The sequence below is a fragment of the Oikopleura dioica genome, chromosome PAR (assembly GCF_907165135.1).
Source record: "Oikopleura dioica chromosome PAR, OKI2018_I68_1.0, whole genome shotgun sequence".
Taxonomy (NCBI): Eukaryota; Metazoa; Chordata; class Appendicularia; order Copelata; family Oikopleuridae; genus Oikopleura; species Oikopleura dioica.
In genome coordinates, this window is record NC_137293.1 from 5,467,310 (window position 1) to 5,493,183 (window position 25,874).

A 25,874-nucleotide genomic window follows, 5' to 3' on the forward strand; every position below is an offset into this window, starting at 1 on the left:
CGAATTATGATTTTTCTGATTCAATGAAAATGATAACTATGCATTTGATCTTGTCAATTTTTTCTGATAACGAAACAATTACCAATCGAAAAATTATTGAAAGGATAAGTACCACCAAACGTGCTCAGTATTATGCGATAATCGGGAATTTCTTTTATCTCGACAACGTTATAATTGCGAAAATACGCGCTATCTGGCCCAATTTGCTGCCTTTCTGACGTGATTAGTATTTTCCCAAAGCACCATTTTTTAATCATACTAGCTGCTTTCTATTTTTATCATTTTTTGGCTAGAAAGGCAACAGTTCTGTTTACAGTTTCAGAAAAATATATTAAGGGCATCCCTTAGCTAATCTGGTAACCTGTGTTGAAAACCTGAGTCAGGGTCTGAGAGATCCATTTTGAAAAGCTCTCAGACCCTGACTCAGGTTTTTAACACAGGTTGCCAGATAAGCTAAGAGATACCCTTAATTTTTCGCTGAAACTGTAAATAGTACTTTTGCCTTGCTAGTCTCACAGACCCTGACTCAGGTTTTTCACACAGATTTCTGTCTTGAGAAAAATTCTCGAAATTCGCCAGTCAGATGACTTGGCTTTCTAAAAAGAGAGAGAATCTGTAAAAACCGCTATTCTTGCCCTTGCCCAAATTGCCAGATTTTGCCGCAACAAGATTTTCGTTTACCAACCTTGGTAAAAAGTCAAGATACCAAGTTCGTAATTTGCGACTTTTCTCATAAAGAGAAATTTTCTAAAGCAAAGTTCAAGTGATAAAGAACATAATTTTGTTGTAAGCGGGTTTTTACGGAATATCTTGATTATTCTAAAGAGACGATCGAGGTGTTACTGCCAGCTGGTAGTAAGTAAGAGCTGTTTATTGTTGAAATAAAAATTAGAGATCTCCATGACAGAACTGACAATCAATCACTTCTTTCAAATCGGATCAAAACTAAAAATCTAATTTTGACCTTTTTCTATTTACAGAAATAATACAGTCAGGTCAAAGGGGTGTCGTCAGGAACCGACAAAAAATTCGACAAATTTTGCGTCGGCGGCTACTCGCCTGCTGATAGGACGATCCAGCCTTCTGATTGGCTGAAAATTTCCACGCAAAATTTGTCGAATTTTTTTGTCGCCTCCCCGTTGTCAGAACCTGGACTCGGCCGCCTGTGTGGAAAACCTGAGTCAGGTTCTGAAAAGCCGCGTAGGCAGAACCTGCCCTAGGTTTTCTACACAGGTTGTTGAGTCCAGGAGAAAACTTGACTTCGTGGGTCGATTTCTTTTTGTTCGAAGTCGAAAAGAATATATCATCTTTTTCAAATATGACTTTGAATAAAAACGGTTTGAATTGGATTCTCCTGAATAGATTTCCTTTCCAATTAAAAGAGCGTCCTTCTGCCCAGATAAACAAGCCGATTTGTCTGCATATAAAACATGCTCAATTATTCAAGCACTTTTTTGTCTTCCTCATTCAGTTACAGTTGATTCTCCTAGAGCTTCTTCAGGAGAATTAACAAGAACTGATACCCTTAATTTTCCGTCACGGGGAAGCTTAAGAAGCGACAAAATTGCGACAAAAAGTGGCGAGTTAGAGATTTCACTAGGCCTTTTGAGGTTCTATCGCAATTTTTGTCCACAAATTTTAACCAATCAGAAGGCTGTATTCGTGGATACCGGCTGTTCAGCAGCCAATCAGATTTCAATGCTTATAGATAAATTATTGATTATCAAAAAGCGACAAATTTTGAAGTTTTTTAATTTTGACGCGATTTTCGGAAAAAAAAATGTCGCAATTTTTTGTCGCTACTTTTGATTTCCCCTTTGAGCAACCGGAAAATCGAGTATTTTGCGTTTACTGCCCGATCTTGACATTAAAAATGGAAGCGGGAGAATACTGTGTTTGTGGAAGAACGAATTATCCCCTGGCACTGGAATGCATGTTTCAAGAAGAAACAGTTTTTCTTATCTTTTCGCGGTTAAATCGAGCAAATTATTCTCGAATTTGTCGATGTAGCCTTCTTTAAAACTGGATGCTCACTTTGCCGATGTTCGAGAGCTTCTTGGACCCGAGTTAACCCTTTTCCGCTCGCTCTCTCTTTTTGCTAAGTGCCGCTTCAATAAGATATTTGCACAATTGGCGGCTCTTAATAGCTCATTCGAAGTAAAACGGTTCTTCCAACTTTAGTCATTTTTCATGAACGAAACCATTTTCAACCCAAGTTTTGGGTTTTTTGGTGATTTTTGGACCAAATATTTCTTTGTTTACAAAGGGGATTTCTACAAATTTTCGACCAATGAGGGAATCGGATTTTTGGGTACCGACAAGTAAGCAGCCAATCAGCATTTTCTTTTTCCTAACCCTAATCTAGCTTTTTTAATAATTTAATATAGAAAATGCTGATTGGCTGCCAACCCGCCGGTAACCCAAAATCCAGTTTCTTGATTGGACGAAAATTTGTCGAAATCTCCTTTGTAGACCATAAAATATTGTCTTTTTATTTCATTTTTGACCAATTTGAATCTTGTTTTTCTTTGGTTTTTGGTCATTTTTTGGCCCTTTTTGATCAATTATTGAAAAAAAAACAGTAAAAATACTCTGTCGGCATTGATTGTTTGGCTACAACTTGAGTCAAAAAGGTTTAAGAGCTTCCACTTGGCTTTAATAAGTTACGTGATAATGTCTGAAATTACGATATCTATCCACGGCCAAGTGCGGATCAAACGGGAGAGCGTCTAAAAATGGACAAGATAGGAGCTCAAAATCGGTCTTGAAATTGTCAATCTGAAGATAATTTGAAGCAACCAGATTGACCGTGAATTAAAACAGTAATTGCGCAATTACAGTGGTGCTTTCCAAGACAAGCCGATTTCTGTCGCTTTTATTAATTTGTCAGGATGTTAAAAGCCGACTCTTTGTCAATTTCAATGCCTTCGGGAGCAATTTTTCTTCTATTTAAAAATCAACAATTACAGTTCTTTTTCTTAAAACGGGAAAAATGAGAGTTGGGAAAGTTTTGATGCTCTTTTTTTCCGCTATTTCGGCATTTTGTAAGTCAAAATTTTTCAATAAAAATAAGAGCCTCAACGATCCAAATGTAAAAACCTGAGTCAGGAATCCTGATCTGATGAGCCTGAATAAGAGCGCTTTAGACCCTGACTCAGGTTCTCTGCACAGGTTGTGGGGCAATTTTTGTCGGCAATTTATCAGGCATTTTTTAAAATTGGCCAATCAGAGGCCCCTATTTTTTTAAGGAGCCAATCAAATTTGTCATTTTCAAAAAATGCCTGCACACTGTCTATAAACCGCATCTTTAGATAGTTTTTTTCCGCCCGTGTTAGCAAAACTCTGTTGCTTTTGGGCAGCCTTTTCGGTGAGCCAATATTATCGCAAAATGATGAATTTGGCCACAGATGGTATTTCTATTTTTGCCAGCATATGATGCAACGCTTAATATGCATCGCTCAATTAATATCGAAGAGGACGATCCAAAAGTTGCTCGAGAGCCCAGCAAGACGGTGCCCAAGCAGCCGGAATAAATTAAAAACCCGCCGTAAGGAATATATAAACCCCCCTTCGACGGTACTTTCTTCACTTTTTCGAGCCGAAAAAAAACTTTCTTCAGAAAAAATTTTTAAAAATGAAAATTGTCAAAGCAATTTGCTTTTTCGCCTCGATCGCTTTTGGATACTGTAAGTACTGAAAACAGTAAATGAACAGATAAAAGAGCCATCAAAGGAAAAGGGAGGAAAAAGGCGAAGGGGATAATCCCCGCGTTATCGCGCCAGCTGCTTTTGAAACGTAAATTTAGAGTTTCACCAATCAGCTTAATGACTACTCGTAGTTCATCACGGAGGGGAGAGTTTTTGGAAAGTTGTTCCAAGAAAGTTCAAAAGAAAAATACACCCAGACGAATAAAAAAAAGACTCCAGCTCCTCTCGATCTAAATCCTGAATCTTAATCGCTCGAATATCTCCAACACCACCATGGCTTCTCCCTCAATTTATCTCCAAGGCGTTGTCCTTCTCAAATCTGGAATCTGGAGATTCATGCTTTTTAAAAACGTGCACGTGCATCTTCTTTTTTCTTTATCTCCAAATGTAAAACACAATTATCATTGAAATTTTTACGAAAACGAAAAAAGGAGGGTGGAGGTCTCTAAAATTCAAATTAGAGCGGCTTTTTTCAAAGCAGATCTTATTAATAACAACAAAATAATTTTCGAATGCAAAATACCGCGATTGTCATTTTTGACTAAAATTGACGAAGTTGACAAATTTGACAAAAACTCGACATTTTTTAAAATAAAAGTCAAGAAGCCGCTTGCGGCTTGGAGTTTTTATATATAAAGCCGCGCGAAGCGCGGCTTCAGTATATATTTCTCAAAGCCGCAAGCGGCTTCTTGACTTTTATTTAAAATGTCGAGTTTTTGTTAAATTTGTCAACTTCGTCAATTTTAGTCAAAATGGCAATCGTGATATTTTTACGCCTCCTTTTTTCCGTATAAAAATTTATTTTCAGACAAGGAAGAAAGCAGCGAGCTGGAAAAGCGATCGGCGGAAAACGACGCCAAAGCGGCTAAACTACAGTCGATGATGCTCCAGCTCCTTCAAATGCCCAAGAGAACCATGAGCCCGAGCAGGTACGATCTCTATCGCTTATCAAAATGTTTTGAGCGTTTTTCTTCAGCGCGTTTATGTCTGCTTATATGAAGAGAGACCAACTGCCGTACGAGCTCCTCAATGACGAATGAACTTTTGTCTTTATAATCTTTATTTCAGAAACTGTTTTTAATAAATTATTAAAAATTAACTCAAAAATTGTCAAATATTTTTTTTTCTTTTATATTAGACTAAAATAAAAAAAAACCTTTTTTAAGGCTTTGACACCCTTATTTCAAGGTTTCTGAAATAAGGGTGTCAAATTGTTAATTCAGCGAGAAAAAAATCGCTTTGAAATCGAATTTTCTCTCGTCTATTCGACTCAAAATGGACAGTATTATGCCCGCCGTCATGTTTGGAACAGCGATAGTGCAGAAAAAAGTGCCCTTTCTTCCGGAAAAATCGACCCTGGAGACAGTTGTGATAAGCTCGCGCGACATATTCAACGTGTTTCCTCGTCGGAGCTGAATTTTTCAAACGAAGCCAATTTTTTTTTCTTTCCTTCAAAATTTGATAAAACACGAAGATTGATGTCCGATAAGCGCTAATTTCGCTGGATCATCCTATCGATTAAACAAAGATTAAAATCGCCAAAATAATGAGCTGGATTTTCTTTTCCCGTAAATGTTGGCTTCAAAATTCATTTATGATGAAGAACACAGTTGTAAAAATGACCAATTCAAAGTTTAAAAATTTTCACAGATTGTTAATGATCAAAGTTTATGATGGAAATCATTCCCAGGAAAGCCTTCCCAGGCTCGTCGAGTTTTGATGAATTTCAGCAATGAAAACGCACGTGATCTTCAACCTAGATATAAGAAAACGAGTCTCCCCAGAAAACCAAGAAAAATGAAGATTCTAACTTTTTCTTTCGTTTTTGCTTCCTTAGGAAGTGCTTGCTGGTGGGTAGATGACGATGACGACGAGACCACCACAACAAGACGCACTACAACAACTCGGCGAATAACAACGACAACACCAACAACAACAACAACAACAACAACGACTTCCTCAACAACATCAGCAGCTGCGTACGAGACAACAAGTAAAAAGTTGTCAAAGCTGAAAAAAAAATTAAGGAGATAGAGAGTAAATCTTTAAGGACCCCCCGTCAACAATTTTCAAAAAATCAAAAGTCGGCTTTTCAAAATTTTGATCCAAGAAATGGAGTCTAAAGGTAAAAAAAAAAACGATTTCGAGGCTTCATTTTTTGATTGGTATACTCATTCACCCACAAATTGCTTTTGAAAATTGGACTTTTTGAAGAAAAATGATGTAAAAGTCCAAATTTCGCTGAAATTTTAGATTAAAATTGGTCAAAAATTGCTCCGAACGAGTTTTTACGATGCATTATACTTCCACTTTTGAAATTTTCACACACTTTTGAAATTTTCGATTTTTTAAGAAAAATTGTTGAAGGGGGGGGCTTAAATATATAGGTATTTCAAGTACGGTATTTAACTTATTGGATGCTAAATAAAAGCTTCACAACTTCATGCAGTGCCACATTTGATTGCCTTCAATTTAAAAGAATAGGCAGCGATTTATCTGCCTCATGGGATGAAGCAAAGGAAATGTGCGAAGATGTCGGCGGAGAATTGTCCTATTTTAATAATGCGACAGAGTATGACATGTGGAAATCTCAGCTTGGCCTTGGCCCAGATCAAAAGTATTCTATGTTTTGGTTAGGAATTATGGCTACAAACGACACTGTATACACAACAGATGACGTTGAATATGATTATATAAACTCCGCAGGCAATAAACAAGAGTATATCACACCATCGCCGCATTTTGATTCTACTCCAGGCCAGGGTTCTAAATCGTCTACTCGATTTTCGACTAAAGTCGAAAAGACTAGCTCGACTGGCCTTGATCGCTTGTGAAAATAAGTCGACTCGACTCGACTAGACTTGACTCTATGCGTCAACTAGATTGTCGACTAGTCGAAAAAGCCAAGAGCAAAGTTTAGAGAAAGTCGAAAATCTAGTCGAAAAAGTCGAAAAGAATCACTATTTTGCTTTCGACTTTCGACTAAATTTGGACTTTTTCGACTAAATTTTGGCTTTTTTGGCTAGATTTATAATTTTTTCCAGTTTTTCGACTTTTCGACTGATAAGTCGATTAAATCGACTCGACTGGACTCGACTTGCAATTTCAAAAACGCTTTCGACTCGACTCGACTTGGGATGCTCAGATAGCCTTTCGACTCGACTCGACTCGAATTCTGATTTTCAGCTCAGATTAAGAACCCCGCTCCAGGCTATGACTGTATAGTTATCTACACCGATGCAGTAACATTCGATCATGATTGCAAATGGGAGAAACAATTTACATGTCGATTTGATTATTGCTCGTACAATGGAGAAGGACATCACTTCATTTTCGAGAATTAGCAAAAAATTGCCAATAAATTATTGGCAATAATGTCATATTGTCTCTTTCTCGGAGATTGACTGCTTGAAAAACCCTTTCTTTACTTTTTGTGCATGGAAAAAAATGAATAAATGGCCACTATTCAGTTATAAATTATAACTTATAATAATAATTTTCTTTTGTTGCCAATTGCGAAGTGAGCAGTCATTTTTCTTGTTAATGCTCACAAAAATAATCCACGTACTATTTTCACTGATTCACTATCAAAAAAGATGCGACTCGATTCCTATCGGACCAGCTATCAGTGAATCTGCAACCACACGGATGGTCAGCCAAGTTAACACTCAAATGAATGACCGAGAAACTCAAACATTGAAGCTACGAATCTGCGTCAGTCCTTTTCGAAACGTCAACGCTGCGGGGATATTTTCGCGAATGCGGTCAACCAATTCAAAATACACCGTTTCGAGTTAATCCAACTTTTCCGTTTGTTTCGGACCCTTCTACTCGTGGCGGGCAGACAACAGTCAACATAACGTGCGCACAAACGAGTGTATAATTTTTTTCGATGTTTTAAAATCTAACTGAAATGTTTTGGGGGGAAAAATAATTGCTCTGCACCGCGGTCAACCGCAAAAAATAACCACCTGGTTTTTCATCGACATTTGATTTTGCATTCTTGATCTGGTCATTACTGCCGTTTACGATTTAATGGAAGTCAAAATGAGCTTTATTTTCTGGCCTTGTCGACCGGTCCTTTTTTTCGCTCTCTTTCGCGGTGGAAGTCGATCGACCACGATAAGGTTAAAAAGAAAGAAGGAAGAAGCTACGCGTCCCTCAAAAGAAGAACACTTTTATCGTCGAGAGGGATGCTTAATAATCTGAAAATCTTTCTTCGCGAAATCGTGCGGTTTTGAAAGATGCGATAGAAACGTCCTTATCGAGGCCCGGCCCTTCAAGCACACACGCTTTTTTTTTCTGTCTAGGCAATTTTGTACTTGAAAGGTTTGAGTCTGGAGAAGAAAAAAGTAGAATGTCTCGGACCAGAATTTTGATGGTTTGTCTGATACAAGGGACTTGTCAAGCAATTGGCAATGAACAACTGCCAAGTGGGCAATTTGAACTTAGGACTTGTAGGATCAAGTTATTGTTAATGGCGGACGACAAGACAAGTAAGGAGGAAGAATTACAAGTGATCGTCAAGAGCAACCGCATCCGGGGGTGCCTTTTATGGACGTTTTTTTTTATGGGTAGTTTTTGGCAGTTTATTATAGGCCAAAATAGCTTAGGGGGTATAAAAGAAGATTTTCTTAAATTTTCCAGTGCTTCATTCCTTTTACTTACTGGGCTCTGCAACCTATTCAGAAACCCTGAGTAAGGGTCTTAAAAAATTAAGGAAAAGCCGCGTAGCGGCTTTTTCAAAAACAAAGCCGCTAAGCGACTTCGCTAGAACAAGAAAATGGATGGTAGAAGTAATTTTTCGAAGCCGCTTCGCGGCTTTGTTTTCAAAACCCTGACTCAGGTTTTCAACACATGGTTTTTTTAAAAACGATAACAAAAAAAAAATATTGAAGAAGTAATTTTTCGAAGCCGATCTGCGGCTTTTTATCTATTTTTTTCAGACCCTGACTTAGATTTTCCACTAAGGTTGCCAAGCCAAAATTGGCCTTGTTCATAACCTTACTCGATGATGTATTGTATTGAGTACAACTTGACCACCTGGTATTTTCTGCAAACTAACGTAGCGATTTACCAAAGATCACATTCAAGGACGAGTGTTTTCGATATCAAACACAAGTTCGAAAAACCCACGTTCTTTCTCTTTTCTGGAAAGTGAATGATGGTGGCTTGTACCGTAATAATTGTCTCTAGTAAAAACTGATCCGTTTTCGTGTTTAAACTTTTTTTTTGCTAAATGCAGTTGAATTTATAAAGATCAAACAAACAGGAATTTTTAAAGCGGGTCTTTTTCGTTGAACGATTTTCGCAAGACTGGTTTTCGAAAAAGAATATTGGCTTAACATATGCACCCTTGACCAAAACTGGAGAGAGTTACCGTAAGACACAAGCGCTGATCTTAAGGCGATCAAGCGAGCAAAGAAGATCGGATCAAAGTGGATTACGAGAACAACCTCCCGGAAGCAAGCGAAAGCATATGAACTTGTTTTGCGAATATGGATTTCAGAAAATCTTTTCTTTTATGAAGATTAGTAATCATTGATTACTAATCAACATGAAATAATAAACGGAAGTGATCATCACTGAGAGAAGCGCAATGATATTATTCTTGATTTTATATTTTCCTCTTGGCAATGCACTGAATGAATGAGTTTAAAAAAATCTTTTTAGGGGGTAGAACTAGATTTTTCAAAAAACCGTGATTTTCGGGAGGCACTTTAAATAAGGAAAACCTGTTTTTATTTATGATTACGCAATCTCCACAAAAATATTGCTAGATAACGGGTTAAACTATCTTAAAATGAGATTAAAAAAATTTTGCTAGTCACCTGAGAAATTTGAGGACCCAAATACGCTAAAATTGCGATTTTCGAAGACGTGGGTTGACGTTTCGCTTTCTAACGCCAAATTGTGCTGACGAAAAAAAAATTTAAGAAAAAAGTTGTTAGATCTAAAGTTGTTTTATCTTCAACCGAAGAGAAAATTTGAAAATCTAAGCTCTCCTGGCTTTGAGCGCCGGTCTAGAATCGGCTATTTAGCCTATAGCCTATTTTCGAAAAACCTAGTTCTACCCCCTTTAGATGAAAATTTTATTTTTATGCTCTTATAAGTCTTGCTTCTTTGAATACTTCTCCCCGACTCAATGCATGGCAACAATCACTAGGCTAGATAATTGTTATGAAGAAGAAGAAGCAAAGCTTCGATTATGTTTTGCCAGCTGCTTGAATGATGATTGCCCGGATTTTTGTAGACACGGTTTATTTGAATTGATTGTAATTGCTTGTTCATAAAATCAAGAATCGATTTGAAGGACGAACTATAATTCTGGAATTTCAAAATGTCCTTGTTATAAAGAAATGAAAGTCATTCGACGATATAAGTGGTATAAATGGATGGTTAATAGATGTCATGAACGGGCAGAATACGGGTTATCCAAATGTACCTCGAAATGCATTTCTAGGAATTGTCTTAACCAATGTTGATTTGGCCGTGATAAATAGAAAAATGTTAAACAAAGATACATATCTTATCCAAATGATAAACATAATTTTGCGGCCAATAAAATGACATGAGTTTGAATCTCAAGTAGGCATTTGCCGATGCTTCTCTGGGCAGAACAGAGGATCAGAAACGTCAAGAACCATAAAAACTACAACAAAATCAATAGCAATAACAACCACGACAGCAACGTTCTCTACAACAACTTTGACTACAACACCAACTGAGCCTTTCAGACAATGCCCAAAGACACGCAAACCTGAAAATACAGATATGTTCATGGTAATTTTTGATTTATCCCAAAAATATTCCTTTCGTAAAAGTTAGTTGATGGAGAAGAGGTACCGCTTTCAGATTCTATTGAAAGATTTTCAATCAACGATACAATTATATATCGCTGCTCTAAGGGCTATAAGAGGAGCAGTCCAAAAAGGATCTACTCTCAAAAATGTGTCGCTAATGGCTTTTGGGAAATAAGAAATGTACGCTCTTGCATGCGTGGCTGTTTTTCACATGATCTTCCGGAAATTCTAAATGCCAGGATTTTCGGAATGACGAGTTTGAGAAGGAGAAGCAATAGGGTCTACAAAATCGGCGAGAAAATTCATTTTCTTTGTCGTAAAGGATTCTTTGCTGTTTCTTCATCTGGAAGCCCTGTCCAACCTCAAACGGTGAAATGTACACAAGATGGATGGATAGAAGAATATGATTCAAAATGCGTAAGATCTTTAATCTTAGGTTAAAAAACATCTTAGATTCCTGATCCGCGGCAAAGAAGGAAACAAAGGCAAAGAGGAAGATAAACATTTTTTTTTCTAATAAATTTGAGAACAAATCTTATTTTTTGTGCAATATAAATAATTGGCTACGAACTTTTTAAGAGAATACAAATTAACAACTAAGTTTTCTCCAAAAGACACCTGATAACTCTAATTATATGATTGCGTGAAGTACAAGATCGTAGTCATTCGTACAAGTATCATTATGACTTCTTAACCAAAAAGCACAAAATCAACACGTGGCCTCCCCTCCTCCCTTTCTTGTTTCTTAGTTATATAAATTGTCATTTTAGCATCTTAGAAAAAAGAAAGAGAAAGGCTGTCCAAAAATGAGCTGGCAATGAAAGTGACGGTTGACATTCTACAGCGCGCCAAAGAAGCGAGATACGAACACTAAGTAGAGCGAAGAATGTCAATAAGTTTTTAGAGGGCGATAAGATAAGGGGCTCCTGTCGTGTTTTATTTAATGCGCTTTGGGTGCTCCATTCTCGTGATAAAACAAAAAAGCACCAGCCTAGGACTTTCAACAAACTTTTCCTCAGCAACCTTTGTTGAAAAACCCTGAGTCAGGGTTCCTGGAAATTTTTTTCCGGAATTTTCTGAGTCATGTGACCTGTTTTTATCCTTTTCTCTGAGGTTTTCGACCTTTTCTTTTTTAACAAACTCGAAATTGAAATAATTCATTAAGGGTATCACTATGTTAGATCTCATTTTGGCCTCAGCATCCTGCGTTAAAAACCTGAGTCAGGGTCCTAAAGAGGCTATAAAGCAAAGTTTTCTTTATATCCTCTCAGGACCCTGACTCAGGTTTTTACAAAGGGTGCTGAGCCTAAAATGGAAGATATTCAGAGTGATACCCTTAATCAATAATTTTCATTTCGAATTTGTTGATTCAGCTCTGGTCTTGAAAAAAGGATGAAAACAGATGTCCTGACTCAACAAATTCCACATCTCGGGAGAAAAACCCACCACCGGTCCAAATCGTCAGACAAATCTCTTATCTTGTAAAATCTGCTCGATCGGATCTTGAAGATTCCCTTCCTCCTCGTCCGGTCTGGAAATCCCGATAAGCGCCGCGCCAAAATTCATTCAAACCATAAAAAAAATTCAATACTGATGATTTTTGATAAATTTGAGGTGAAAAACTAAGGGCCTCTCTTTTTTAGTCTAAGGAGATATTAGAAATTCTCGTAGCATATTTTGTATCAATGTTCAATCTTTTTGAACATTCTCGCCTTCGCCGACCACAATTGCTACTTATCCCTTTTTAATTTCAACTTTGTTACGTGTTGTGTCAATAGCAGCTCTCCAATCTAGTCGCACGTAATTTATAACTTCAAGTGAAGTTCTAATTCGAAATGAAATCAAGATTTCCCACACTCCCTAATCCAATCAACTTTATTATCGCGCTACGTGCCGAAGTTCTAGAGCTGCTAATTTATAATTACCGCGAGCTTAATATTTGAATTGGATGAAAAAAAAAGCCTGAAGCGCTCGGCTCAGAAACCTGTGTCGAAAACCTGAGTCAGGATTTTCGAAAAGCTAACTGAAAAGCCGCGACTGATATTTTGATGAAAATTTTCGACAAATTTTGCGTAGGCGGCTACTCGGCTGCTGATTGGCCGGTTAGCCGAATCAAGGCTTCTGATTTGTTGAAAATACAAAAACTTTTTACGATTGAACATTTTGAATAATCACGAATCGTTTTTTAGAACTTCTCATAAAAATTCTCGCATAAATGAATATTTGACACGAAAACGAAATTAACGCTCAACTTCTGACAGAAAGAATCGTCTTCGAGAATTCAGTAACAACTTCGGCCCCGTCAAAATTGAATTTAGAAAAATACCTTTTTTTCAAAATTCTTCAAAATTTAGACGATTTTCTTTTCTTTTTTTGCATTTGCAAACTTTAGTTTGTAATTGAAAACCAGCTCAGACGAAAATTTACAGTAAAGCTTCGAAGGATTCGATAAAGATGCGCCGCCATGTCTTTAAATCCACTGATCTTTATCAGGCCCCTTGCCCTTCATCAGCGAAAATTTAAAGAAGGGGTTGACATCGTTTAATCCGATTCTAGCGCAAGGACATAAACTTAACTTGGCCACCAACAACAAGGGTTCGTGAACTTACAGTAGTTGTGCATCCCTTTTTGAACGGTCAAATCGACTGTAAAAGCTTCAAAATGCAAATTACAACCATTATCACGTGGCTCCTTCGCCGCTGTTAGAATTTGACAGATTCGAATTTCTAGATGCAATTATCAGCCGAAACTGTCAACTCATCCTCGCCAAATCATCTACCGCTTGATTGAGCTTTACCGATAACGCTTATCACCGAACTCCGGGCGGCGAACTTGCTCAAACTCGAAAATCCACTTTTCAAGCAAAATTCGAAATTTCATATTTCACGATGCTTGTTTTTTGATCGATTACTTTTTTGGTAAATTTTTTTGGAAAATCAAGGTCAGACAATGAAAACTTCGTATGATACTGATTTCGGCAGTTGTTTGTAGCGACGGAGGTTGATGTTGTGGATGATATTCGAAACCACAAGTCCAGATATCTGAAAAAGGCTTTATCTTTAGGGGGCAAAAAAAATTGATTTTCAGGTTTTCCTGACGGTTTTTCTCCAAGAATAACTATTATCAACCCCTTTCTGACACGAAAACCTGTGTTGAAAACCTGAGTCAGGCTTTAATTGCCTGACACAGGGCATATTAATCCTGATTTAGATAGTGGCGAATTTGACCAAAATATTGGTCAAATTTTCGACCAATCAGGTTAATGATTTTTTCTGATTACCCAATCAGATTTCGAGAAAAAATTGAGTTGAAAGCCTGAGTCAGGACAAAATGAGATAAATAAGAATCCGATATAAATTGCCTGACTCAGGTTTTCAATACAATTTTTTTCTTGAAATCTGATTGGGCAGTCGGAAAATGATATTTACCGGATTGGTCGAAAATTTTACCAATATTTTTGTCTCGCCCAAAAAATTCTTTTTGGCTAAAATAATTATTAAGGAAAAACTAACCAGTAGCAGAATCATAAAAATGGGAATGATAAATAACCAGACCAGCGAGTGAATTCCCCTTTCTTTTGGCAGAACATGATTAACCACGTGTTCGCTCAGGTCGTTGTTCGAACGATTCATTCTTCAGTTTTTTTCTCTTGTTTTAAATTGTCTATTTTGAGCTTCAATTTGAATCTCGCCGGGTATTTATTCATTCGATTATTCAACTTCTGCTGCTTTTTCATCTTATTCTTTAATATACAGATCTGAATAACTGATTATCATGCACCCTTATTAACTTTTGACAGACGAGAAACGAATCAACTCGCGAATTATTAAAGTGTCAGTACTTCTTCGCACTAAAGCCGGTTTTATAACTTTTTCTCGGAGAATTCGAGTCAAGTTCAAGGGGGTAGCTGTTTTCTATTCAGAAGCTTATTTTCAGAAAAACTTTTGGGCTAAGCAACCTATGTTGAAAACCTGAGTCAGAATCTGAAAAGTCTAAATGGAAAGCCGCGCAGCGGCTTTTTTAAAAGCAAAGCCGCGGAGCGGCTTCCACAGATTCCCAATTTGATGAATTTTAAAATTCTGGCGAAGCCGCCCTGCGGCTTCGTTTTTAAAAAAGCCGCTTCGCGGCTTTTTCTTTTACTCTTCAGAACCTGACTTCTACACATGTCGAGCAAAAGGGACTTTGAATCTTTAATAAAATGATCGCGAAGCCGCTGCGCGGCTTCGTTTTTGAAAAAGCCGCTATGCGGCTTTTCATCAAAGTTTTGTCAGGATCCTGAGTCAGATTCTGTACGCAGGTTTAAAGTGATGAAGAAAAATAAGGCTCTGAAAATCAAGTTCCAGTTGAATTGAATTTTTGAGTTTTCGCTTTTTTTTGCATTTTGGAAAGTCAAATTCAAGAAAAAAAATGCGGCTCGACCTTCGTCGTCAAAATCGGAAGGCTTTAGCGGGCGTTCCGCGTGACATAACGATATGAAAATCGCCGCTCAGGGTGTCAAACACGCCACTGATAGGCCCGATAAGCCGTACTCCGTCGCACACTGCCTTCACTGTTGCATATCGTAAACGGAATAATATTTTGGTGACGAAAGCACTCTCCAAAACTCGCTCTAAAGCCGACCAGACATGCAATTTCAATTAATCAATTTGAATATTTGTAATTTTTAAAAATTGAAATCAAGGAAGAAAACGACAAAAAAGCAAGACTGGTGCTTTTATTCTTTTGGGATGGAGATCAACAAGGAAAAAAGCGATGATTTTGAAAAGATTTTGGGAAAAGGCTAAATGGATGGTAGAAGCACTGGTTTACGGAAAACGCTAGCGCTGGAAAGCAATATCGATAGGCGTTGCGTAAGGTCCGAGCGAGACTATAACTCTTACGTAATCTACAAACAAAAAAATACAGCTTGAATTATTAGTTTTGCTCGTCGTTCTCGTTGGAACTTGAAGTTTCTCGCTTCCATTACCATAACCTTCATCTCCTTTCATTATTATTCCAGTCCGGGCTCGGCAACCTGAGTGGAAATCCTGACTCAGGGTCCGAAAGTCTTAAAATGAAAAGCCGCGTAGCGGCTTTTAAAGAAACGACGCCGCAAAGCGGCTTCGCAAGAATCTTAGAAAAGATTCAATTGTCGATTTCGGGAAGGCGGTTTGCGGCTTTTCATTTTAGCTCTTTCGGACCCTGACTCATGTTTTGTAGAATTTCATTTTCCCTCGTATCATAGAAATTGGCCTTTTTCATGTCGATTTGAAGGAAAAAAAGAAATGATTTCCCAACAGCGCCAATAAAATAATGATCACATGATCTTTCCTTGGCTTTTTCCGTCACTTTGTTCGAACTTGACCTTCTGTAAACAGTCTATTATCGAACAAAAGTACCGTAATTGACTACCAGTGAATTAATCAGATGCAGGGCTGCTTTAAAATTCGCTCTCAACTGACCCCAAATGAACCAAAAGTCCGTCAGAGCATTGTCATCCAATCCGGCTCGTTTCTAACCCTTGCGCAAATGTTACGTAATCTCGACCCAAAAGAAATATTTCTTACTGCCTATTTGAAACTGGCTTCATTCGCCAAAGTTGAACACACCTCGAAAAACAAAGTAAACCAGCGTCATTTTGGAACATTTTTTTTTCATCGCCAGAGAAATTCTCTCCAGAGGTTACGTAACGAAGAAAAGAAAAAAGCGCTAGAAAATGGATAAACATGGTAAAAAAAGCTCGATCAAAAAGATAAAGATTCAAAATTCAACTAAAATTTAGAAAAATAAATACAGTTTGTTGCCAAATTTCCGGAGTCCAAATTTCCGGACACTTTTCAGATTTTAAGGGGTTTTAGTGGGACACTAACAAATTGACGATGACCCAAATTTCCGGACTTTTTTTTCAAATTAAGAAAAAAAATTGACGGTAGCTCATATTTTTTCTTCGAAATAAGGTACAAAAGGTTTAATACATCGACTTTTTTGTGTTTATCCTTGAGTTCTCCTATCAAACCCACTTTGTCGTCGTCTTTTTTGCGCTTAGACGACTTCTACACGGGTAAGTGACCATATTTCGAAAAATTTTAAGGATGCTTGGTGGGAAATTATTTTTTCATAGGGAGGCCAAATTTCCGGACATTTTTCGGAAATCTGGGGACAAAATTAGTCCGGAAATTTGGAAACATACTGTAAATAATTTTAACGAAATTTTTTTTTTAAATTGATGAATTCGATTTTCTATTGACAAAAATGAGTTTTCGGCAAATAAATGAAAATTTCAATAGTTTTAAAATTTTGCTCAAAGCACACAAATCGCCCCGCGGGACTACAACACCGTGAAAAAGAAAAACTTTTTTCCGGCAACGCCCATTTTTGAGTCCTTCACGATTCTAGTGATCTTATTCTTTTTCATCAATTTTTCATTTTGATATTGTTCCTCATCGTTTTCTCCTAACATCAGTTTATTCAGATGGCGGCGGAGATCAGCATCAGCACATATCGTAAGATTGAAAATTTTGTATAAATTAATTAATCATTAAAAATATTGCTAACGTCGTTTTGACTCGTTTGAATAATTTGTAGCCCTTCGAATTCAAAAAGTTTCTGGCGGCCGGAGCAGATGGTTACTTTGGAAGAAATTAGACCGCCCTCGAATGACTCCAATGATGGAGACGGAAGCCAAAATGATGATGCTGGCTCTCAGGCGTGGGATAAGAAACATTCTACTTCATCCTTCTACCTTCATATAGGAGCTTCCCCTTGAACCCATTGTCCATATTTTGATTTAAAAATCGAATCGAAAACACAATTTTTTTTACAATTGCAGCGAATTTTTTCATCAAAGAGCTCTCATTAGTCGATTTCCATGAATGGGAAAAACCTTCGAAATCGACCAATAAGAGCGCTGGATGAGTTGATGATGAATATTTTTCATCAAGCACTCTGATTCGTCGATTTCGAAGCTTTTGACTTTTCTCCGAAATCGGCCAATCAGAGCGCTCGATGAGTTGATGATGAATATTTTTTAACAAGAACCCCCTGTAGAATTTTTTCCAAGTAATAAAGTTTTACTTTTAAAAAAAATGTATTTAAAAATCCCAAATTATCAGCAGGTGATATTTGATTCAAATCGATGGCGCTTTTATTTGTTATTTTCCCAGTGCGAGTTCATAAAATAACTTGAATAGACTCTTACTTAAAATTATCAAAAGTGATAAGTGAACTCAAGAATAGTTTATTTTTGATTATTATTAATTTCTCATTCTTCTTAGTCGCTCAATACAGAACAAGCGCTGCAGAAACTGAACCAGATGCTGCGAAAGAACTCAGAAGACGTCAATTATTCGGGAAACAACGAATATCAGGTTATTAAATTTCAAGTAAATCGACCGGAATTTTCCTCTGGGTACGCCCAGTTTTTATGATAATTTTTCATTTTGAATAATTTTACGATCGAAGCGACCTAAATGTCGCATTTTTACGAAGATTGGCGTAATCTATCGGGACTCTTCTATGAACTCATTTCTCAAACATAACGGAGTGACACCCTTATTTTTATCGGCAAAAATCTTTATCTGATCCCTCTTTTCAAAATTATCAAAGTGACACCCTTATTTTTCAATAATTGAAATTCTGAAATTATTTCAGATTATTCTGGACGGATTTGATTCTGAAAAATAAGGGTGTCACTTTGATAATTCATAGAAGTCTAATGATTGGGTAAATTTTTGTCTGCAGTAAAATAAGGGTGTAACAATGTTAAAGCTTTGAGGAAATCTTGTTCATGATGTCTTCTTCCTTAGAGTCACGGAATATTATTTATGGTTTATCAAAAATTTTATGAACAAATTAAACCTTCGATTATTCAAAACAATATTATTGATTTGTCCCTCGTCAATTGATCCATAAGTAAGCCCTCACTTGATGTGGTCAAATTCTGATCTGGGTTCATTTTCTTCCTTGATTTCAATGCCATTTTAGTTCAATTTATTTTTCCATTTTTCAGTATTTCGATTGTACATAAACATCTTTTTTCCCGGGGCTGCTTTTTTTCAATAACGCTATTCATTCTTTTTCCCTCTTTGGCTTACTATCTGGGTCATCGCTGGACAAAATCGATTGCGCAACCCTTTTTTTCATTGCATAACATGTTTTTCGAACTTTGAATCGCCAATTCTGCTCTATTTTCTAGGGGAAAAGCGGCTACTTTTGGGGAGAAAAAGGACGGCAAAACCAAGGTCAAATTTTAGATTTGGCGCCCGCGAAGGAAAAAATAAGGAGGCACGCTTCAGTTTTAAAAGAGCGATGACGTAATAGCGTCTTGGGAGGCTGTGTAAGAGCCAGCTCACATTTAAAACGAGGCCCAAGTGTGTTTGTGAACGGGGTCAACGCGAGCAGTTACATAATAAGAAAAAAAGACCCAGCTCGGACCGCAAAATTTCAATTTTTTTTTTCTATTTTTTGGGAAGAGAATGTTTCAGAAAATTTACTGAAAAAATAGAAAAAAAAGAAAAAAGAATGGATAGCGCTACAAGGCCACAGAGAGTTTCAGGGCGGATTTTTGAAAGCTGATTTTTTTTTTCGAATTCGAAGGTGTCACCTTAAGTCTCAGCTCGATTTGGTTGAGTTAGGAACTTAAGGTGACCACGGCTTATAACGAAAAAGTTCAAATTCTATTACATAAGTAGTTTTGAGACACCCTTATGTAACTCAAAAAAATGAAACTTAAGGGTGTCCCTAACGATAAAGACCAGTTTCTTCGTCGTTAGGGACCCCTTTCTTTCGTAAAATGAGCCTCTTGCTCCTAAATTAGCTTTCTTTTCATCCCTTTTTTATGATCTTTTTCTCTTCCAAATCCTTGAAAAAGTCATCACGAGCATTTTACCCCCCGAAAGCCGCATTTTCACCCCACATTTCGACGAAAACGAACAAGAGCCAGAAGAATCGCCGCCGGTCGAGAGTTCGAAAAAACATGACCCCTCGGACGGGTCAAATTCAAACTCCAACTCAACCGGCAGTGATGACTCGCTCGGTAACGGCGAGTACATCGAAACGATCGAAAGGGACTCCGAATTTTTCGAAGAAACAAATGGATCGGTCAAAAATGAACCGGACCAGAATTTGGACAATCAAGGGGTACAATCATTTTTCAGTGAATTTTAAGCAAAATGAAATGCAAAAATTCCTGTTATAATTGCTGAAAGATCGAGAAGCCGCTTGCGGCTTTGAGCTCAAAAGAACTAAGCCGCGCGAAGCGCGGCTTTTTGATCTTTTTTTGCTCGAAGCCGCGAGCGGCTTCTCGATTTTCAGCCAAACTTGAAGAATTTATAATTGACCATTCTTCTTTTTAGTCTTCATCAAGCTCCTCCTCCGGAAAATTCAACGATTGGGGTTCCAGCAGACAAGCATATCCAAAAGTAAGCACTTTCAAGCCTTGTTTTCGCCTGGGATGAGTTCTTGACCCGTCCATTTTGGTTCATTTTCGAATCTAGGTCAAGCATTGCATCATCTGTCTAAATATTTTCAACTCGTTAAAAATGACGACTTCAATGATTTTGAATGCTGCTATTTGCTCGCAATAAAGCTTGTTTTTTGCGAAATGAACTTTACTAAGAAGTAGCTAATTATATAACTGCTATTATATAATATATTTTAAATAAGATATCTGACCTCGGCAACCTGTGTGAAAAACCTGAGTCAGGAACCTGAGTCAGAAACTGAGTCAGGAACCTTAGTCAGGAACCAGAGTCAGAAACTGAGTCAGGAACCTAAGTCAGGAACCAGAGTCAGGAATCTGAGTCAGGAACCTGAGTCAGAAACTGAGTCAGGAATCTGAGTCAGAAACTGAGTCAGGAGCCTTAATCAGGAACCTGAGTAGGGAATCTGATTCAGGAAAACCAGAGTCAGAAACTGAGTCAGGAACCTTAGTCAGGAACCAGAGTCAGGAATCTGAGTCAGGAACCTTAGTCAGGAACCAGAGTCAGGAATCTGAGTCAGGAATCTGAGTCAGAAACTGAGTCAGGAAAACCTGAGTCAGAAACTGAGTCAGGATCCTGAATCAAGAACCTTACGAATCTGAGTCAGGAAAACTTGATTCAGAAACCTGAGTCAGGAAATTTTCATTCCTATTTTCATAGTTGATCTTTCAGCCCTGACTCAGGTTTTCTACACAGGAAATTTATAATATTTTTAAGAATTTCAACCCTGCAACGGCTCATTTTACCGAAGACGAATTAAAACCGACGCCGATTTCAAGAAAAGCGCAAAAGAAACTTGTGAAGCCGGAAGATAAGGATGAAAAATACTGGCAAAAGGTGATTGTGTGTCTTGATGTAATTATATAACGGGCTGAAATAGAGGAAGAAAAATAACGCGGCCGCGAAGCGATCGAGAGAAGCGCGGAGATCACGGGAGAATCAGATTGCGATGAGGGCCGGGTTTCTCGAAGCGGATAATGCGGCGCTCAAGGAGGAGTTGTTGAATGTCAAGTGAGTTGAAAGTGTTTTTGATATAAATTTATTCAATTGTCATTTTCATATGAACTCTGATTGAATATTCAGTTATTGAGTATCAACCAAAGTTCAAACTAATTGTTGTATTTGGGGCGAAAACCTGAGTAAAAATCCTGAGTCAGGTTCTGAGGAGCAAAAGAGAAAAGCCGCGTCCTTCTGCGGCTTTTTAAAAGCCGCTTCGCGTTATTTCATTTTCGCTCTTCAGAACCTGACTCAGGTTTTCAAGTCAGGTTTTTTGCCCTACAAGGGGGGTCTTTCAACAACAACCGGGCTGATTTAGCTGATTGACCAATCAGAGCGCAGAATAGAGCTCGATGATAGCAATTTCCCCGGTCGTTGTTGGGAGACCCCTTTTAGATACTGTAGAAAGGAGAATTCCTGTATACGACAGTGTTCCAAATTTGTGTTTCCCTGTTTCCCTAAAATGGGAAACAGTTTCCCTGTTTCCCTGTTTCCCAGGGAACCGGGAAACAGGGAAACGCACATTTCTCCTGAGAGCGGGAAACAGGGAAACAGGGAAACAGCCATTTTTCAAAAAAGGGAAACAGGGAAACTGTTTCCCTGTTTCCCTATTGATGTTATATTTCTCTAAAAGCTCCCGTTATTATCAAAAAAACCCTCTCTAGAATGCAGTTTTGTTTACAAAAATCAAATTTCTTCGAGAGAATTCGAGAAAAATGATTGTTTTTGTCAAGGAAATTTTGAATTTGTTCTAGAGACCTTCATTATTAACTAACATACTGAGGTCATTCGCTCGAAAAGGGCGAAACTTACACGGTTTATCATAATTAATCTTTCCCAATTCTTCCAATGAACGATATAATCGGTTTCCAAATAAAAAAAATGTGAAGTACGAAAAATTTTGAGATGTGAAACCGATGAGGGAAACAGGGAAACTGTTTCCCTGGGAAACAGGGAAACAGGGAAACAGCCCTTCAGCTTAAAATAGGGAAACAGGGAAACAGCAATTTTAAAAATGAGCGGGAAACAGGGAAACACGGATTTTTCTAAAAATTTGGAACACTGGTATACGAGACTTGACTTATTTTTTTCTTCTAGAGAAGAGCTGCAAACACTGAAAGAAAAGCTGCTGGTAGTGCAGATGCGCGCAGCCACAGAAGGAAAACTACTGAACGACTAAATTTGGAAATTTGAAATTCCTCGAATTCGAATTTCAAAACTGGAAATTGTCTGTCCACGTAAGCGCGCGTCTCTAAAAAGCCGCCTGATGCAAGAATTAATCTTCAGGTCCGCCGCAAACAACTGCCACCGCTTTACGATCACCAACTTCAATTCAAAAATAATACAAAAAGCAACTCACCGCAACTGTTTTTTAAAAAAGCCTCTCCCTCTCTTTTTTTATTGTCCCTCCCGTTTTCTTTTATAATTTTATTCGTTTCGCTTTATCGAAAGAAAAAACCTCAAAAAATGCTAGAAAAATAAGCTTTGTTTGAAACAAACTCATACAGTAGCTAATCTGTAAAAAGAAAAAGAGAAAACCGTGCCAAGAAAGCTTCCATATTAATGATTACTTTGTTATTAGGTCTGCACTCCCTTACGATTCAAGTTGAATTTTATTCAGTCCAATAAACTTTCTTCAACTCTATTTTTAGTCTTATATTTTTATGGCAAAATTGATAATGAAGGAGTTTTGAAAGATGAAGATGAATTCGGAGAAAACCAATTTATGGAAGTACATAATTGAATAACCAATAAGATTGCTGTATTTGGCCTACCGGCCAATCAGAATCCCGATTCAGAAAATCACTTCCATAAATTGGTTTAACTCCTGATTGGGCTCAACGACCTGTGAAGAAAACCTGAGTCAGCTCATCAGATCCTGACTCAGGTTTTTTACACAGGTTTTGGAGCCCGGAACCTGGACTTGCTCGACCGTGGCATTTTATTTTGAAGAGACGGAAATGATCATGATTTTTTTATTAATAGAGATGCATTTCTACGAGTAAGAATGATAGTTAGAGTGAAGAAGCTCAGTTTTCAAGTTTCATCCAGTTCGGTTCTCCTAAACTGGCAATGACTCGTTGTCCGAGCGTTCCTAAAATCGTGTTTTCCAAAGCGCCGGTTGAGTTCTTCGACTCTATTGGTTTTGAATTTTCGGTTTTCTTTGGAGAAAATATATTTTTCATCATAGAATTGCATTCGCCGAAGATTTCACTGAAGTCGAGTTCTTGGTTTTCGGCTTCTTTTTTCAATAAAACCGCTGCAAATTATGTTATTTTCTATTTTTAGCGTTTTTTTTACCTTTTGCGCATTCTTTGTAAGCTTTATTCAGCAAAAGAACCGGAAATCCGTCAATATTTTCCGAGAAAACGAAGAAAAAAATAAATGAAAATTTCATTTCTTTTTTTGCTCGATTATTTGAGCCTAACCGATTTCCTGAGCTCTTAAATCTTGGCGAATAATTGAATAATTGAGGGTGAATATAAAACATGGATATTTTGATGAATTTTCAAAGAGTTGCTGAAATATTGAAGAGGCAATCTTAACTCAAGCAAATTACTGAATTTGTGATTCTAAGTGCGAAAAAGTTCATTTTTGAGAATCAAAAAAGTAAGAAAAGATTGATATTTTATTACAAATCTAGGCGCTGGAAGCATCGTCAAATAATGAATATTTACAGTAAGCCTTTTTCAAGAGCTGTTTCAGTCAAGTCTAGTTTCTTCGGAGAATTTTGTCCTGCTTTGGTCCAAGGCTTTCGCACAGCGATCTGGTCATTACTTGCATGGGAGCGACATTATCGCAACAAACTAAAGCAGTCAGAAATTAGGAACCTTATCTTGAGTTTGAAGATCTACCAAGATCGCGGGATCCGCCGGCGAGAAAGGGTTTTCTTGTTGGATATTCTCCGCAGCACTCTTGAGTTCGGTTTTGACCACTGTTCGGCAGCTTGGTTTTTTCGCACATTGTGCTGAACTCGAATCCGCCAAACACATGATTTCTGAAGACATTTTCAAAATTAGGATTCAAAAAAGGTTTTTCTCACGTCGACCTGATCGAAAACCTGAGTCCGAGCCTGAGAGAGTTTGAAAATAGCGATTTTAATCAATTAACCCGTTTACAGGCGCGTGGCCATTTCAAAGCCTTGCGTGGAAATAATAGCCAATCAAATGCCCGGATCCGAGATTTCAACCAATCACAGACGGGCTCCTGACTAGGCGAAATCCTACGGCCCTGATAATGGGTTAACAAGTTCTGGCGAGGGCGCCTTTCACAGATTGCTGAGGTCAGATTGGGGAGTTAAAGTCCGGGAATCTCGACTTACTCTGATTTATACGCCTCGAATTTTCCATCAAGCGCTTCTGCCAAAAACTTGTCACACTCGCACAAATTTTTCCTGCATTTGTTATCCGTCGGACACACAGTCTCTCCATTCTCGTCGAAGTAGTATTCATAGTTGATCTTGAAAAAGAGGTCAGTATTTCTTACCCTTGATTATGAAATCTTCAAGTTCGTCTTTATCGATCTATTTTTTTGGCGCTTACCGATTCTGGCTGGCAATAATCCCCGTGATCATGCTTCAAGCATTTGACGCACTGAGTGTATTTCTGGCAGACTTGATCGATCTCGTCCACCGGCTCGACTCCCTGGACCATTCCGGACATCGGCTAGAACGAAGATAGTAGCTTACGTAATTCTCCCATCATTTTTTTACCCGTTCTCCGAGATTCAAGCAATAGCAACCGTAGCCGTAGATTTTCGTGTAGTTTGCAAAGCCGTGTCGTTCCACCAATTGAGCAGCGAGCTGTTTCATTCGCCGAGGCTGGATCTGGTGACGAGAACGGTAGAAACCTTCTTCGCTTGTTTCCAGATCGACCTCTTTTCTGTACTCATCGAAAGCTAGAAAAATCGTTGAAATGATTTTCGACTCGAAAAAGACATGCTCGGAAATTCCGAGTCGGAATCCTGTGTAGAAGCCTGAGTCAGGGTCTCCAAAATCCTTAATAGAAAGCCGCGTTTCGGCTATTTTCAAACAAAGCCGCAAAGCGGCTTCTATTTTTATGTTGTCTCTCTGCCTGGGCTAGGAAATCTGTGTAGAAAACCTGAGTCAGGTTCTGAAAGATCTTAAATGAAAAGCCGCGCAGCGGCTTTTTGAAAACGAAGCCGCGAAGCGGCTTCGAAAATTCAATCATAAAAATCTTGTTTTGAATATTGGCGAAGCCGCTTCGCGGCTTCGTTTTTTTAAAAAGCCGCTGCGCGGCTTTTCATTTCAGATCTTTAAAAGACTCTAACTCAGGTTTTCTTTTGATCCTCTTTTTTGATTTACCTGTTACAGAAGAAACAAAAATAGCAAAAGCAGAAAGTCTAACCATTTTGCAGGCTCTCTTTCTCTAATTTTAGAATTTATGAAAAGTTGAAATTTACAAAAGAAAAATGAAGAAAAAGTGAAAAGAGCGAGAGTTTAAGCATGGCGCGGCGCTCTTGTGGCCGACCGCGAAAATCAACGAGCGGGAGTTTCCACAAGTTTGGACGGGCAGCGACGAAGGTCGCTTTCAAAGGCGATTTTTATGAAGGAAGTGGGCTGAAATTCGTTTGTAGTTGAATCACGTTGCATTTTTGAAGTTTATGTTTTCAGCTCTTTTGAGATTTTCGAGCAAAAATGACGAAAAAATTAAAAAAAATCAAGGAAAAATTTGATTTTCAAGTGGATTTTTCTTTTGAGAACAGTAGAGTGACACCCTTATTTTGTAAAAACGATCATTTGAATAGAAATTTTGTTTCAATGATTTTTTTGAGCCGGATTTTTTCATTTAGCAGCCTGGATTTCCGGTTGATGAATATTTTTTTAATAAAGCTCAAAAAATAAGGGTGTCATTTCTTTAGTTAAAAAACCCTCACGTTATCGCCCCTCG

The 25,874-nt window shown here is 37.9% G+C and overlaps 2 protein-coding genes and 1 long non-coding RNA gene across 3 annotated transcripts; 2 read left to right on the top strand and 1 right to left on the bottom strand.

Annotated features, from left to right (window-relative positions):
- Positions 1 to 3,607: 3,607 nt before the first annotated feature.
- Positions 3,608 to 4,781, top strand: LOC145705656 (uncharacterized). Its single transcript, XR_014134623.1, has 3 exons — positions 3,608 to 3,686; positions 4,516 to 4,636; positions 4,684 to 4,781. It is a non-coding gene; the product is annotated as an uncharacterized LOC145705656 (long non-coding RNA).
- An 11,256-nt stretch (positions 4,782 to 16,037) lies between these two features.
- On the top strand, positions 16,038 to 22,609 carry LOC145702994 (uncharacterized). The gene is made up of 9 exons (XM_081780295.1): positions 16,038 to 16,218; positions 16,962 to 16,992; positions 17,075 to 17,195; positions 17,764 to 17,856; positions 19,843 to 19,908; positions 20,686 to 20,805; positions 20,849 to 20,979; positions 22,063 to 22,202; positions 22,252 to 22,609. Exons 1-8 carry the CDS (start codon positions 16,206 to 16,208, stop codon positions 22,142 to 22,144), a joined length of 657 nt encoding a protein of 218 aa, XP_081636421.1. The 5' UTR covers positions 16,038 to 16,205; the 3' UTR covers positions 22,145 to 22,202; positions 22,252 to 22,609.
- A 976-nt stretch (positions 22,610 to 23,585) lies between these two features.
- Positions 23,586 to 25,391, bottom strand: LOC145704554 (uncharacterized). Its single transcript, XM_081782008.1, has 6 exons — positions 25,289 to 25,391; positions 24,677 to 24,861; positions 24,507 to 24,629; positions 24,287 to 24,423; positions 23,820 to 23,962; positions 23,586 to 23,771 (listed from the first exon to the last, which is right to left on the bottom strand). Exons 1-6 carry the CDS (start codon positions 25,332 to 25,334, stop codon positions 23,677 to 23,679), a joined length of 729 nt encoding a protein of 242 aa, XP_081638134.1. The 5' UTR covers positions 25,335 to 25,391; the 3' UTR covers positions 23,586 to 23,676.
- Positions 25,392 to 25,874: the final 483 nt, after the last annotated feature.